Raw genomic sequence first — 13,695 nt, 5'->3', positions numbered from 1 at the left:
TGGGACTCTGCTTTCTTGGGAATGGTGGGGTTAGTTAATGGTCGCACCCAGTTCCGAAGCAGCGTCTCCTTTAGGACATTGTGCAGCGGCACCGTGGAGGACTCTCTAGGTGGTGATGGATAGTCGAGGACCTCGAGCATCTCGGCCCTCGGCTCTTCCACAGAGACCACGGGGAAGGGAATGCTAATAGACATATCCCGCACAAAGGAGGCAAAGGAGAGACTCTCGGGAGGTGAGAGTTTCCTCTCCGGTGAAGGCGTGGGGTCCGAGGGAAGGCCCGTAGACTCCTCTGAGGAGAAATATCTAGGGTCCTCCTCTTCCCCCCACGAGTCCTCATCCTCGGTGTCGGACATAAGCTCATGTAGCTGAGTCCTGAACCGGGCCCGGCTCGACGTCGAGGCACCAGGGTCTCGGTGTCGTCGAGCGGCAGACTCCCGCGCTGGCGGGGACGGAGCTCCCTCCATCGACGTCGACGGGGACTCCACCTGCGTGGCGGTCGAGACCGGCACCGCAAGCGGCGGCGGTGTCGACGGCCCCGGCGCCGGGCTAGAGCTCGCTGGCGCCACAGTCATCGGCGCCGAGGGCGCAAGCACCCCCGGCGCCGGCACAGCCTGGCGCATCAGCCCTTCCAGGATCCCCGGAAGGATGGCTCTGAGGCACTCGTCCAGGCCCGCTGCCGGGAAAGGCGGTGGGGCCGGTAGGGGTGTCGGCGCCAGAAGCTGCTGGGGGCCAGGAGACGGCACCGAGGTGCCGGAACCCCGACGCGTCGGTACCTCCACAACCGACGGAGACCTCTCCTCTCGACGATGACGCTTCGGCGTCGCCTCCTCTCCGATATCCGGATGCACCGAGGGCGACCGGTGACGACGCTTCTTATCTTTCTTACGATGCCCGTCACCGGCGCCGGAGGGCATGGAGGAGGAGGAGGTCGATCCCCCTCGGTCTCGAGGTACCGGGTCAGACAGGGTTCGGTCCCGTGGCCCACGAGCTGAGGGAGTGACCGGGGCCGACTGCCCACGCGGCCTCTCACCCCCACTCTCACCGGAGGACCGGCGGGCCGACGGGACCTGTTCTCCTGGGGTCGCTGCCATCGGTGCCGATGTCTCGGGCATCGATACCGGTACCGAAGGACCGGGCGTCGATACCGATGCCTTCGAGGTCGACGTCGAGGGGCCGGCGCAAGTTCCAAAAAGACGGTCCCGCAGAACTTGCCTCGCAACCTGAGTCCGTTTCCGGAGACCGAGACACAGAGAACACGACTTGATATTGTGCTCCGGCCCGAGGCACTGGAGGCACCAAGCGTGGGTGTCGGTCTGCGAGATCGGCCGGCCGCAGCGACCACACTTTTTAAATCCACTCGGGACCTTCGAGGACATCGACGGAAAAAATCGCGTCGGCGAAGTCAAAGTCGTCAATGGTGGCTGAAATCACACCACGAAAAGAAAAACGACAGTGCGGCCACTAGGCCGCAACGCGGCGTCCCCGCTGGAAGCGAGGGAAAAAGGGAGCGCGTGCTCCACACGCGCAGGGTTTCTTTTTTTTTTTTTTTAAAAAGAAACCGGACGGTAACTATACCGAAATAAACAAAGAAAAAACACGATCGGCGTAAACGCGATCGAAAATCAGGGCTGAATCAGAGAGAGCGGCGAGGCACAACTCTCTCCAGACGCGGAAAAAAAGGAACTGGCGGGAGCGGTCGCGCACGGGCGGGAAGACGGCCACGCATGCGCGGTGGGCGTGCCCTGCGTGCCGACCGTCCCGCGAAGCTTCTTTCCGGTTGGTGGGGGCTGACGCGGACGTCACCCAGTCGTGAGAACAAGCAGCCTGCTTGTCCTCGGAGAAAAAGAATTACACTTAAAACTACAAGCAGAGTTGCTGCAAATTTAATACAATAAATTTTGGAAGGAAGCAAACAGAATTATTGAGTGTGACTCCAAAAGAATGAGGAGGCAGGAGAAATGCTATAGCCTAAAGAGAGGGCAAGCCACTACCTTCTGTCGTTCAATGTGCTCTCTGGTCACTATATCCATTTCTGCATCTGTTTCATGGTTTTCACTGCAAGGTAAGAAGTCCCCTCCTCCTCCTCCATCATCATCATCTTGATCATCACAATTGGGAGTGGGTGCTGCAGGGACATGATCAAAAACAACATACTACATCATGTTCAGGAACAGATCCGGGTCCTGCCCGGGTATTGTGCTCAACATAAGATAGAAGATTGATTATACCTTCACAGTTAAAGTTTCTCCCTTATATGGAAACCAAGTCCCGCCGAGTGCATCCCGGGCAGGGCTGGGTGCCGTCATTTTGAGGTGGCACCCTGAGGAGGGATTGCTGATCACTCCTCCTCCAACATTTGAGGTACTGGAGAGGGGGTTAGGGGTTGGGTCCTCCCCCCACTGCTAGCCAATAGAGCTAGTTTTCGGGGGGGGGGGGGGGGGGGGGGGGGGGGGGGGGGGGGGTGGGCTAAGTCAAGGTTTGACAGGCCTGGGAGAAAATTCAGTACCTGTCAAACTTTTTCTGCGGGAGGATTTGCAACTGAGTGCACACCCAGGTACAAACCTCCCACAGAAGCCCCTGATGATCAACCCTAACAGCGCGCACAAATTTGCATGCTATTAATTTTTGATCATCGGGGCTTTATTTCCCCACGCTATTCCGGTGCTAGTTTTACAGCACTGTTTGGAACAGCGCTGGAAATTTGATCATTGGCCCATCAAGGGCCCTTTTACCTACTGCGCGCTAAAACAGCACAACCACTGGATGTGTTGAGGTGTCCCCACAGTCGTGTTCCACTTAGCGCGCACATATGCCGGAAAATAATTTTTTTGTTATTTTCCAGTGCAGAAGACACGTCTGGGGGCAGAGATTTGGCGTGCTTGTGCTAATCGGGTTGCATGGGCACATTACCACGGGCTACCCGACTAGTGCAGGAGCCCTTACCGCCTCCTGAATGGGTGGTGGTAAGGGGTCCCGGTGGTAATGGCCACACGCTAAATATGGAAATTAGCACGTGGCTGTTACAAAAGAAAAGGGGAAAAAAAAAACCAGAACACCGCCATTTTACTGCCATGATAAAAAGTGGCCGCAGCAAGCAGGAAACCCATACACTGACAGCGTCACCGGCCTCTTTTTAGCACAGCTTAGTAAAAGGACCCCTTAGGGACCCAAAGGGATAGAAGCTTTTGAGGATACCAGGAGAAAGGACCTGACAGGTAACAAAGTAAAGAGAAAGAACATACTACCAGAAGATTCAGAGAAGGCTACTACCTCTGTTAATTTTTCATCCTATTGTCCTTCTGAACTGTACCCGTTTGGTTTTTACTACATTTGTATTCTTGCATTTGACTGTGTAAATACCATTTTTTGTAGAATAAAACCTACAAAAAGGAGCCCCCACAAAATGCCTAGAGCACACCTTTTAACCCTGTGGCCACCTAAGGTTCTGTCCCAGCACTGCTCAGGTCCACTACCACCTATGCACACGCTCTACACTGGCATAACCTTCCACCCACCTGCTGGATCTCACTTGCCTCTGGGCGAATCTCCCATCTGCAAGTTATTTCCCCGGTAGTTTCTAAGGACACTGGGACCACAATCTCAGCGGTCCCACAGTTCCCAGAAAGCACCCACAGACCAAAACACAAACCACCAGGATTCTTAGTCAGTCCAAGACAGCAGACTCAACAAAATTAATAAGATTTGTCAGGAAATTGAACAGTGAACAGTAAAAGGACAAAAATGGTGAAAATATAGCAACAATAACAGGTAAATCAAACCGGTATCAATATTAAAACTAACTAAACATTTATTTACTACCTAAGTAGTACCTGGGGAGTCCAGGAAATATAGATGCTCACAGGACCTCAGTGAATCTCTCTCCTCTCCCTGAGACTAAAGATTACTTCACAGCTAGGTGGGAAAAAGCTGTCACTTCTGTAACAGCTTTACAAAAAAACAAAATAAAAAATAAAAAAACAGTCGCCATCTGCTGGTCAAACAAGGGAAATACACTTCATGAAATTAATACACTTCACAGGCTTGGAAACCCAATGTTTCGCCACAGGTGCTTTTAAGAAAATTTCCAAGAAACCAGACCGAAGTTTCTTCACAGTGTGGAGCAGTGTAAAGCTTTCCCTAATGTGATCAAGCGGCTTTGACTCCCCCTATTCACCAGAACCTTTTTTTTTTTTTTTAAGTTCTTACAAATTTTTATGTACTCTGGGGTGGCAAGCCATTGGAGGAGATGCATGTAAATCTCTCTCATGAAAATTCATTGTGGATATCCTGAAAACCTGAATGGCTGGGAGTTCCCCCAGGACAGGTTTGGGAACCACTGTCTCAATCAGTAATCCGGAGATACATAGAGTTAAGTTAATAATTCTCATTATAATACTGTTAACCATACATTTATGGCAAATAAGAGATAAGAAATTAAATAAAACATAAAAATATGCTAAGTATAAACAGTACATTCTGCTATGACAGGGCTCCGACATGCTCTCACCTCCATCCTCAGAAAAGTTTAGTACTGGCGTGGGTGCCTGGCACATGGAGGTCTCCATCAGCAGGTTCCCATTGTCATCCTGCAAGCCTTCATTCTGCAGCTCTGGAGGGAAAAGACACAATATAGGAATTCACACAAATAATGGGAAAGAGAAAACAGTCTCAACATAAGACAAATCCCCTCCAGTCACTCTCCTACTGATGCACTGCAGATCACACAATATGAAAGGATCTACAGTATAACATTTTCCATAAACCTAATAAATATTTACCTCAATATAATGATTGCAATTTTTATATAGGCATTTTCATGTATACAGAAGATGTATATGGGTGAGAGAAGAGATCTCAGACATCGGAATATGAGGAGGCGCTTAAGGAAGGACTGTGAATGATAGCAAGAACAAAATTACAGAGCATATTCAAAAGCAAGGATTAATGAGACAAAGCCAACATGGATTTAGTGAAGGGAAATCTTGCCTCAATCTACTATCTTTCTTTGAAGGGGTTGAACAAACGTGGATAAAGGTGAGCTGGTTGATTCTGTGTATCTGGATTATCAAAAGGCATTTGACAAAGTACCTCATGAAAGATTCCAGAGGAAATTGGAGTCATGGGATAAGAGGTAGTGTTCTATTGTGGATTAAAAACCGGTTAATAGTTAGCTGAACTCCCTCAGGTTAAGGTGAGCACTAAGAATTTGGTTGTAACTGTTGGGGTGGAGGTCGTTGGCAATTTCTTATGTTGAAGATCTTATTAGGGGGAGGGGAGGTGTAGGTGGGGGGGGGGAGGTATTTGGGAGTTCTGGGGAGCACTTAAAATTGGGGAGCTGTGCTTTGGGTAGTGACATTCCATATAGGGCTCATTCAGGAGAAAACACGTCAGCTACTCCAATTGGGGTGCTGAATATTACAGAGGATTGATATACAACCACTTTGTACTCTCCTTGGATTTTGCCACCTGTAATTGTATCTGCAATATAGTTTTTGTTTGACACCAATTTATCTTCTCATAAAACAGTTGAAACATAAATGATAATTGAAGGCCTAGAGTGCCCACTGTATTAGTTTCAATGTGCATGTGACATGGTCGGTCAATAATGGAGTGGCATTTGTGTTTTGTTGCTTTGATTTTGCCTTCAATAAAAATGTTGAAACAAAACTGGTTAATAGAATCAAAGAGAAGAGTTAAATGGTCAGCATTCTCAATGGAGAAGGGTAGCTAGTGGGGTTCCCCAAGGGTCTGTGCTGGGACCAATGCTTTTTAACATATTTATAAATGATCTAGAGGGAGTAACTAGTGAGGTAATTAAATTTGCTGATGACACAAAGTTATTCAAAGTTGTTAAATTGCAAGAGGATTGTGAAAAATTACAACAGGACCTTACAAGACTGGGAGACTGGGCATATAAATGGCAGATGATGTTTAATTTGAGCATGGACAAAGTAATGCACGTGGGAAAGAGGAACCCAAACTATAGCTATGTGATGCAAGGTTCCACATTAGGAGTCACTGACCAGGAAAGGGATCTAGGTGCCATTGACACCCTCTGCTCAGTGTGCAGCAGCAGTGGCTAAGAAAGCAAACAGAATGTTAGGTATTATTAGGAAAGGAAAACAAAAATGAGGACGTTATAATGCCTTTGTATCGCTCCATGGTGCAACTGCACCTGAATACTGTGTGCAGTTCTGGTCACCACATCTCAAAAAAAAGATGTGGTGGAATTAGAAAAAGTACAGAGAAGGGTGATGAAAATGATAAAGGGGATGAGGAAAGGCTAAAGCAACTAGGGCTCTTCAGCTTGGAGAAAAGAAGGCTGAAGAGAGATATGTTAGAGGTCTATAAAATAAAGAGTGGAGTGGAACGGAATAACGAGTGGAGTAGAATGGGTAGATGTGAATTGCTTGTTTACTCTTTCCAAAAATACTAGGACTAGGAGGCACGCAATGAAGCTGCACAGTAGTGAATTTAACACAAATTGGAGAAAATATTTCTTCACTCAATGTGTAATGAAACTCGGGAATTCGTTGCCAGAGAACATGGTAAAAGCAGTTAGCTTAGAGGGGTTTTAAAAAGGTTTGGACAGCTTCCTAAAAGAAAAGTCCATAAGCCATTATTATTATGATGGGGGAAATCCATTGCTTATTTCTAGAATAAGCAGCATAAAATGTATTGTACTATTTTGGGATCTTGCCAGGTACTTACAGTGGGGGAAATAAGTATTTGATCCCTTGCTGATTTTGTAAGTTTGCCCACTGACAAAGACATGAGCAGCCCATAATTGAAGGGTAGGTTATTGGTAACAGTGAGAGATAGCACATCACAAATTAAATCCGGAAAATCACATTGTGGAAAGTATATGAATTTATTTGCATTCTGCAGAGGGAAATAAGTATTTGATCCCTCTGGCAAACAAGACCTAATACTTGGTGGCAAAACCCTTGTTGGCAAGCACAGCGGTCAGACGTCTTCTGTAGTTGATGATGAGGTTTGCACACATGTCAGGAGGAATTTTGGTCCACTCCTCTTTGCAGATCATCTCTAAATCATTAAGAGTTCTGGGCTGTCGCTTGGCAACTCGCAGCTTCAGCTCCCTCCATAAGTTTTCAATGGGATTAAGGTCTGGTGACTGGCTAGGCCACTCCATGACCCTAATGTGCTTCTTCCTGAGCCACTCCTTTGTTGCCTTGGCTGTATGTTTTGGGTCATTGTCGTGCTGGAAGACCCAGCCACGACCCATTTTTAAGGCCCTGGCGGAGGGAAGGAGGTTGTCACTCAGAATTGTACGGTACATGGCCCCATCCATTCTCCCATTGATGCGGTGAAGTAGTCCTGTGCCCTTAGCAGAGAAACACCCCCAAAACATAACATTTCCACCTCCATGCTTGACAGTGGGGACGGTGTTCTTTGGGTCATAGGCAGCATTTCTCTTCCTCCAAACACGGCGAGTTGAGTTCATGCCAAAGAGCTCAATTTTTGTCTCATCTGACCACAGCACCTTCTCCCAATCACTCTCGGCATCATCCAGGTGTTCACTGGCAAACTTCAGACGGGCCGTCACATGTGCCTTCCGGAGCAGGGGGACCTTGCGGGCACTGCAGGATTGCAATCCGTTATGTCGTAATGTGTTACCAATGGTTTTCGTGGTGACAGTGGTCCCAGCTGCCTTGAGATCATTGACAAGTTCCCCCCTTGTAGTTGTAGGCTGATTTCTAACCTTCCTCATGATCAAGGATACCCCACGAGGTGAGATTTTGCGTGGCGCCCCAGATCTTTGTCGATTGACAGTCATTTTGTACTTCTTCCATTTTCTTACTATGGCACCAACAGTTGTCTCCTTCTCGCCCAGCGTCTTACTGATGGTTTTGTAGCCCATTCCAGCCTTGTGCAGGTGTATGATCTTGTCCCTGACATCCTTAGACAGCTCCTTGCTCTTGGCCATTTTGTAGAGGTTAGAGTCTGACTGATTCACTGAGTCTGTGGACAGGTGTCTTTCATACAGGTGACCATTGCCGACAGCTATCTGTCATGCAGGTAACGAGTTGATTTGGAGCATCTACCTGGTCTGTAGGGGCCAGATCTCTTACTGGTTGGTGGGGGATCAAATACTTATTTCCCTCTGCAGAATGCAAATAAATTCATATACTTTCCACAATGTGATTTTCCGGATTTAATTTGTGATGTGCTATCTCTCACTGTTACCAATAACCTACCCTTCAATTATGGGCTGCTCATGTCTTTGTCAGTGGGCAAACTTACAAAATCAGCAAGGGATCAAATACTTATTTCCCCCACTGTATAACCTGGATTGGCCACTATTGGAAACAGAATTCTGGGCTTGATGGACCTTCAGTCTGTCCTAGTATGGCAACACTTATGTACAGATAGTGAGTGGTGCATTATGGATAATGCCAGATGTTACCATTTGGCTGTCCTAGGTTATATGGATTAAAAACAAAAAAAGACTGAATATTGTCGCTATCTGGGTAATTTCTAGGACCAAAAGAAAGCCAGTGAGGTGAATCCTCCTTGGATTCACCTCACTGGCTTTCTTTTGCTTCTCATGGCATCGCGAGGTTTTTTCCTCCTTTTTTTTGATAATTTCTAGGACCACCCATGCTCCGCCCTGGCACTATCCAAATAGTACTAGGGTGGTTACTAACTATTTTCAGTGGTACTATCTGGCTAGTGCAGCTGAAAATTGCTGGATAGACCAGGCCAGCAACACTATCTAGATAGCAGGTGCTACTATCCAGATATGTTTTTAAATATCAGCAACATTTAAATGCTTAACAAAAAGATTTTTTTTAATTATCCTACTGTTCAAAGCTGGAAAACAGACTTCTATGTGCATTCTGCAAATGCCCACGACCCTGAAGAATAACGAAGGAAAGGTCCAACAGAACAAGCATCAAGAACTACCTGTAACATTCTGGTTCACCTCCCTCCAATTCTGCCGAAGAAAGAACTGTGTCGGAGACATTTCAGCTACTTCTAACACGAAGACCCCACTAACATGGGGAGTGCACGTGTTCATCCGAAAATCCTTTCTGCTGGCAAGAATCTCTCCCTTGCGGCTGCAATTTTTTTTTTTTTTTAAAGAAAGCATGCTGATCAAAGATTGATTCTCGACAACAATTCACAGTAGAAATAATGTATTCCACTAGATTAAGATGCCATGCTCCTCCAAGGAACAGTCATTGTTTTTCTAAGGCATTAATCAATTAATACAATCCTTAACATTCAACAACATTGCTCAAAAACAGATAAGTTTATAAGCTCTATGGCACAATGAAGGAGGTGTTGAGGCCAAGTCAAGAGGTATCTCCAATGATCCATAAAAGCAATTGAAACCTCCATGGAGAGGGCAGTTTGTGGTATGACTTGACAGCACAGAAAATGCAGACAATATAGACTTTCAAAAAAATGAAAACGTGTTTGTTTACATTTAGCACTTTTTTTCTTGGTAGCTCAAGGTGACTTACATTTAGGTATTTTACTTATTTTATTTTCTTACTGCTAGAAGGCTCACAATCTAAGTTCCAACACCCTCCAAAAAACAAGGAAAAATCCCCTATGAAGAAGAAGAGCAACTGGAGTAGTAGAGAAGGGATGTAGGCCAACCAAACAGACCAATCTCCAGAGGCTGATTGTAGCGAAAATTTATTGAGAAACCAGATACAATGGACTTGACATGGACTGTGTTTCGGCAATAAAAATGCCTTCTTCAGGAATCAAGTATCTAAGATACAGACACAATCACAAAGAAACATCACATAAAATGTATACATATCTCTCTATATAAAAGGCAACCCCAACCTGAAGTCTCCACGGAAGTTGAGGCGCCCGAGATATCCGGTGTGCCCTGGAGTGTCTGCACCGCCCTCACGTCAAAACGTCATGACGTCAAGGGCGGAACTATAACACTCGAGGGCCGAAACGCGAGGCGAACGCGAACCCCGAACAAGGCAAGTAGCTCGGAGGGACGGAGGGAGGGGGCCCCTTGCTAGCGCCCGTTTCATTGCGCTCAGAAACAGGCATTTTTTCCTAGTTTCTATTAAAATTTGTATAGCAAAACACTTTTTTTTATATATACAAATTTTAATATGCATACATTTATGTGATGTTTCTTTGTGATATTCTATTTATACCTTTGTGATTGTGTATCTATGTATTTTAGATACTTGACTCCTGAAGCAGGCAGTTTTACTGCCAAAACAGTCTGTGTTAAGTCCATTGTAGTGAAAATGTATTGAGAAACCAGATACAATCTACCTCTAGAGATTTGTCTGTTTGGTTGGCCTACATCCCTTCCCTGCTACTCCAGTTGCTCTTATAAACTAAGGCCCCTGTTTACAAAGCCCTGCTAGCGGCTGGCGGTGCGATACTGCCGACAGAACCCATTCATTTTAAATGGGCTGTCAGTAATGCCGCACAGCTTTGTAAACGAGGGGGGGGAGGGGTAATTTTGCATCGAAGGCAATGGAGGATGAAGCGACTAGTTCAAGGCCATAAAGACCATCAGCAGGATCTGAATCCTGGCTTTCCTGGCTCTAAACATCAGGCTGGTACTCCATTCCATCAATTAGAGCCCGACTGAAAACACAGAAACAGCAAATAAAGGCCACAAGCCTTTATGAGAAGAGCAGTGGAATGGAGCATGGAGCGGAGGAGTAGCCTAATCATTAATGCAGCAGCCTGAGAATCTGGGGAACTGGGTTTGATCCCCCCTGCAGCTCCTTGTGACTCTGGGCAAGTCACTTAACCCTCCATTGCCCCAAGTACAAAAAAAAAGTACCTGTATATAAAATGTAAACCGTTTTGACTAACTACAGAAAGGTGGTATATCAAGTCCCATTCCCTTCCCTCAATACCTAGGCAGATATGCAAACAATGCCAGTACCTGCACAGTGGGTTATTTTTTTTCTCCATTTCCTCAGGTGGGACTAGAGCCATAGGAGTCAGAGGAACAATGTTCACAACCTATTAAAAAGCAAGAAATACCAGCTCAGTCTCCAAGTCATTGAAAGAGGAGAAGTGCAGACCAGAGTTAATTCACACTATTATACCCAAGTCATAGTTCCTGCTTAAAGCACATATTTTGTAGTGATCATTTAAAAATATGTAGCAACCTCACCATTTCAAGAATGACTAACAATGATGGAAAAATGATGTCTTACTGATGAATATTTGCCTTTAGTCCTTTAGACAGAGAAAAAAAGGTTCCAAGTAAATCGCCCCATAAGGGTATCTTGCAGCCAGGGAATGTTCAGTATTTCATATAGCCAAGCAATCATGCCCATAACATACACAGAGAATATTGAGCATTCAAACTGCACAGGATTGACCATTCCTCAGCTAAATGAATCAGAATCTCTTAATCCAGCTAGAAAAGAAACCAATCTGGCTGCTCATGGTATACTAAGCTCGAAGACCCACATAAATATATAACACTAGCCGTTGAGCCCGTAAAAACGGGCTGATATTGGGGGTTTTCCTCCCCCCCCCCCCCCGCGAGGTCGCCACTGCTCCCCCCCCTCGGAGTTGCCACCGCCGCCACCCCTCCACCCGGCCCGGGCCCTCTCTTCGCTTCTGAACTTACACATCCATTTGCCGAACGCAGCAAGGCACATCAGCTGAGCTGCCGTGGGCCCTTCCTTCTCTGCCTGTGGCCCCGCCCTCCTGTGACGTAACGTCAGCGAGGGCGGGACACAGGCAGAGAAGGAAGGGGCAGCTCAGCTAATGTGCGTTGCTGCGTTCGGCGAATGGATGTGTAAGTTCAGAAGGGAAGAGAGGGCCCGGGCCGGGTGGAGGGGTGGCGGCGGCGCCTCTGAGAGGGGGGGGGGGGCAGTAGCAACCTCAGCGGCGCAGTTTCCCTCTCTGTCCCGCCCCCCATCATCACGTATTGATGCGGGGGCGGGACAGAGAGGGAAGTCTCTACTGCGCATTTGCGAGTGAGTCGGTCACTCGCTGTTTATATGTTTGATTACAGTAATTTATTTGCAGCATTTGTAATATAGTAAAAATGTTGCATGTAATATCACTATGAAATCTTGCGAGCACAAACACGTTTTCTAACCATTGTTAAACCCAAGTCATATTAGTAACCAAGGCTATATATGGGACTCTAGAGAAAGTACAAGGTTCATAAGTCCCAGACTTAGTTTTTTTTTTCTAGGTTCCCCCCTCCTTTGATTAGTTCACTGCTTGGGTGGGTGTCCCTGTTTTTTTACAATTTCTGATATATGTATACATTTTATAGATTTATATATATGTGCATTTTATGTATGTATTTATCATCGATTCGTTTATTATGTTTTACATTGGTCCATTTTACTATTATTCAGCTGGTCCTGATCTTGGGCAAATCACTTAACCCTACATTGCCACAGGTACAAAATTAGATTGTGAGCCCTCTAGGGACAGTGAGATGCCCAGTGTACCTGAATGTAACTCACCTCGAGCTACTACGGAAAAAGGTGTGAGCAAATCCAAATAAAATAAATATTTATGGAAGAACGCCTTGATCCGATTACACAAGTGACCCTGAATTACCCTAGGATGGTGATCATGGGAGATTTCAATCTACACATCAAACCCCCAGATACCACTACAAGCTGTCTTCCTGGACACGATGACAGCACTAGGGTTCACACAGGTGATCAATTCTCCAACCCATGAAAAGGGTCACACATTACACTTGATAGTCTACAAAATGGTTAACATCCCAGAATACCAACAGAGCAGTATTGAAATAACACCCCTATCACGGACGGACCATTTTCTAATTAAGTTCTCCCTAAGTGACCACCTAAAACAAAATGGCACCCTCAGAGTTTGGAAGGATATCAGACAACTACAGTGTGAAAACAGGTCGATATTTGGAATACGCACTTAACTAAGACCTTAGAGAAAATGGCAGTACTAAAAAGGTCTTATGCCCCACTCACAAACGCTCACCTTGGTTTACTCCAGAACTTAGGATCCTTAAACATGAAGGACGGAAATTGGAAAGAAGATGGTGCAAATCTCACCTGGATGAGGACAGGCTAAACTGGAGGAATCACATGAAAAAGTACCGCCAAGCCTTAACAGCAGCCAAAAAACAATATTTCTCTCAGTGTATTGAACAGGCTGCCAATTCAACCAAGCACCTATTCAGCATAGTAAACAGCCTAGTGCAACCCCTACAACAGAACCAGCCTGCCCAGTCAAAACTGAACTGCAATGATTTTGCTGCATATTTTGCCAACAAAATTAAAAGTCTCCACCAGGATTTACAGGCAGTCCCACGCAATCGCCAATCAGCTAACCAGGAGCGCACAAACTCGTCCCCTCCTGACAGAGACATTCGAGACTCTTAATACAATAACGGAGGAGGGTCTTGACAAAATCCTAAGAGACCTTCGACCAACTACCTGCTCCCTTGATCCCTGCTCATCAAAGATATTGCAGCAGGTAAGAAGGGGCCTCACAGTGTATAACTGTGGAAGGGGAATGGACATGAGAACAGTATGGTCAGAACAGGGGAAGGATGTGCCCAACAGTTACATGTTAAGCTTTTAGAATACTGTATTACATTTATTGTATTATTTTGTTTCATTTGTATCCCACATTTCCCCACTATTTGCAGGCTCAATGTGGCTTACATAGTACCGTGTAGGCGTTCGCCAACTCCGGTAGAGAACA

General features: G+C 46.1%; 1 protein-coding gene across 1 annotated transcript in view; it reads right to left on the bottom strand.

Moving 5' to 3' along the window:
- The window catches only part of LOC115479024 (condensin-2 complex subunit H2-like), a 148,892-nt gene that overhangs the window by 120,586 nt on the left and 14,611 nt on the right, over nt 1-13,695 (bottom strand). Inside the window, exons 7-10 of the mRNA XM_030216733.1 lie at nt 10,910-10,989; nt 8,929-9,083; nt 4,508-4,609; nt 1,992-2,125 (exon numbers count right to left, since the gene is read on the bottom strand). Coding sequence (XP_030072593.1) covers nt 1,992-2,125; nt 4,508-4,609; nt 8,929-9,083; nt 10,910-10,989 — 471 coding nt within the window. The remainder of the gene's footprint in view (nt 1-1,991; nt 2,126-4,507; nt 4,610-8,928; nt 9,084-10,909; nt 10,990-13,695) is intronic.

This window comes from Microcaecilia unicolor, chromosome 10 (assembly GCF_901765095.1).
Source record: "Microcaecilia unicolor chromosome 10, aMicUni1.1, whole genome shotgun sequence".
Lineage (NCBI taxonomy): Eukaryota > Metazoa > Chordata > Amphibia > Gymnophiona > Siphonopidae > Microcaecilia > Microcaecilia unicolor.
The sequence above is the reverse complement of the archived record's forward strand: the minus strand, read 5'-3'. Positions and strand labels throughout refer to the sequence as shown.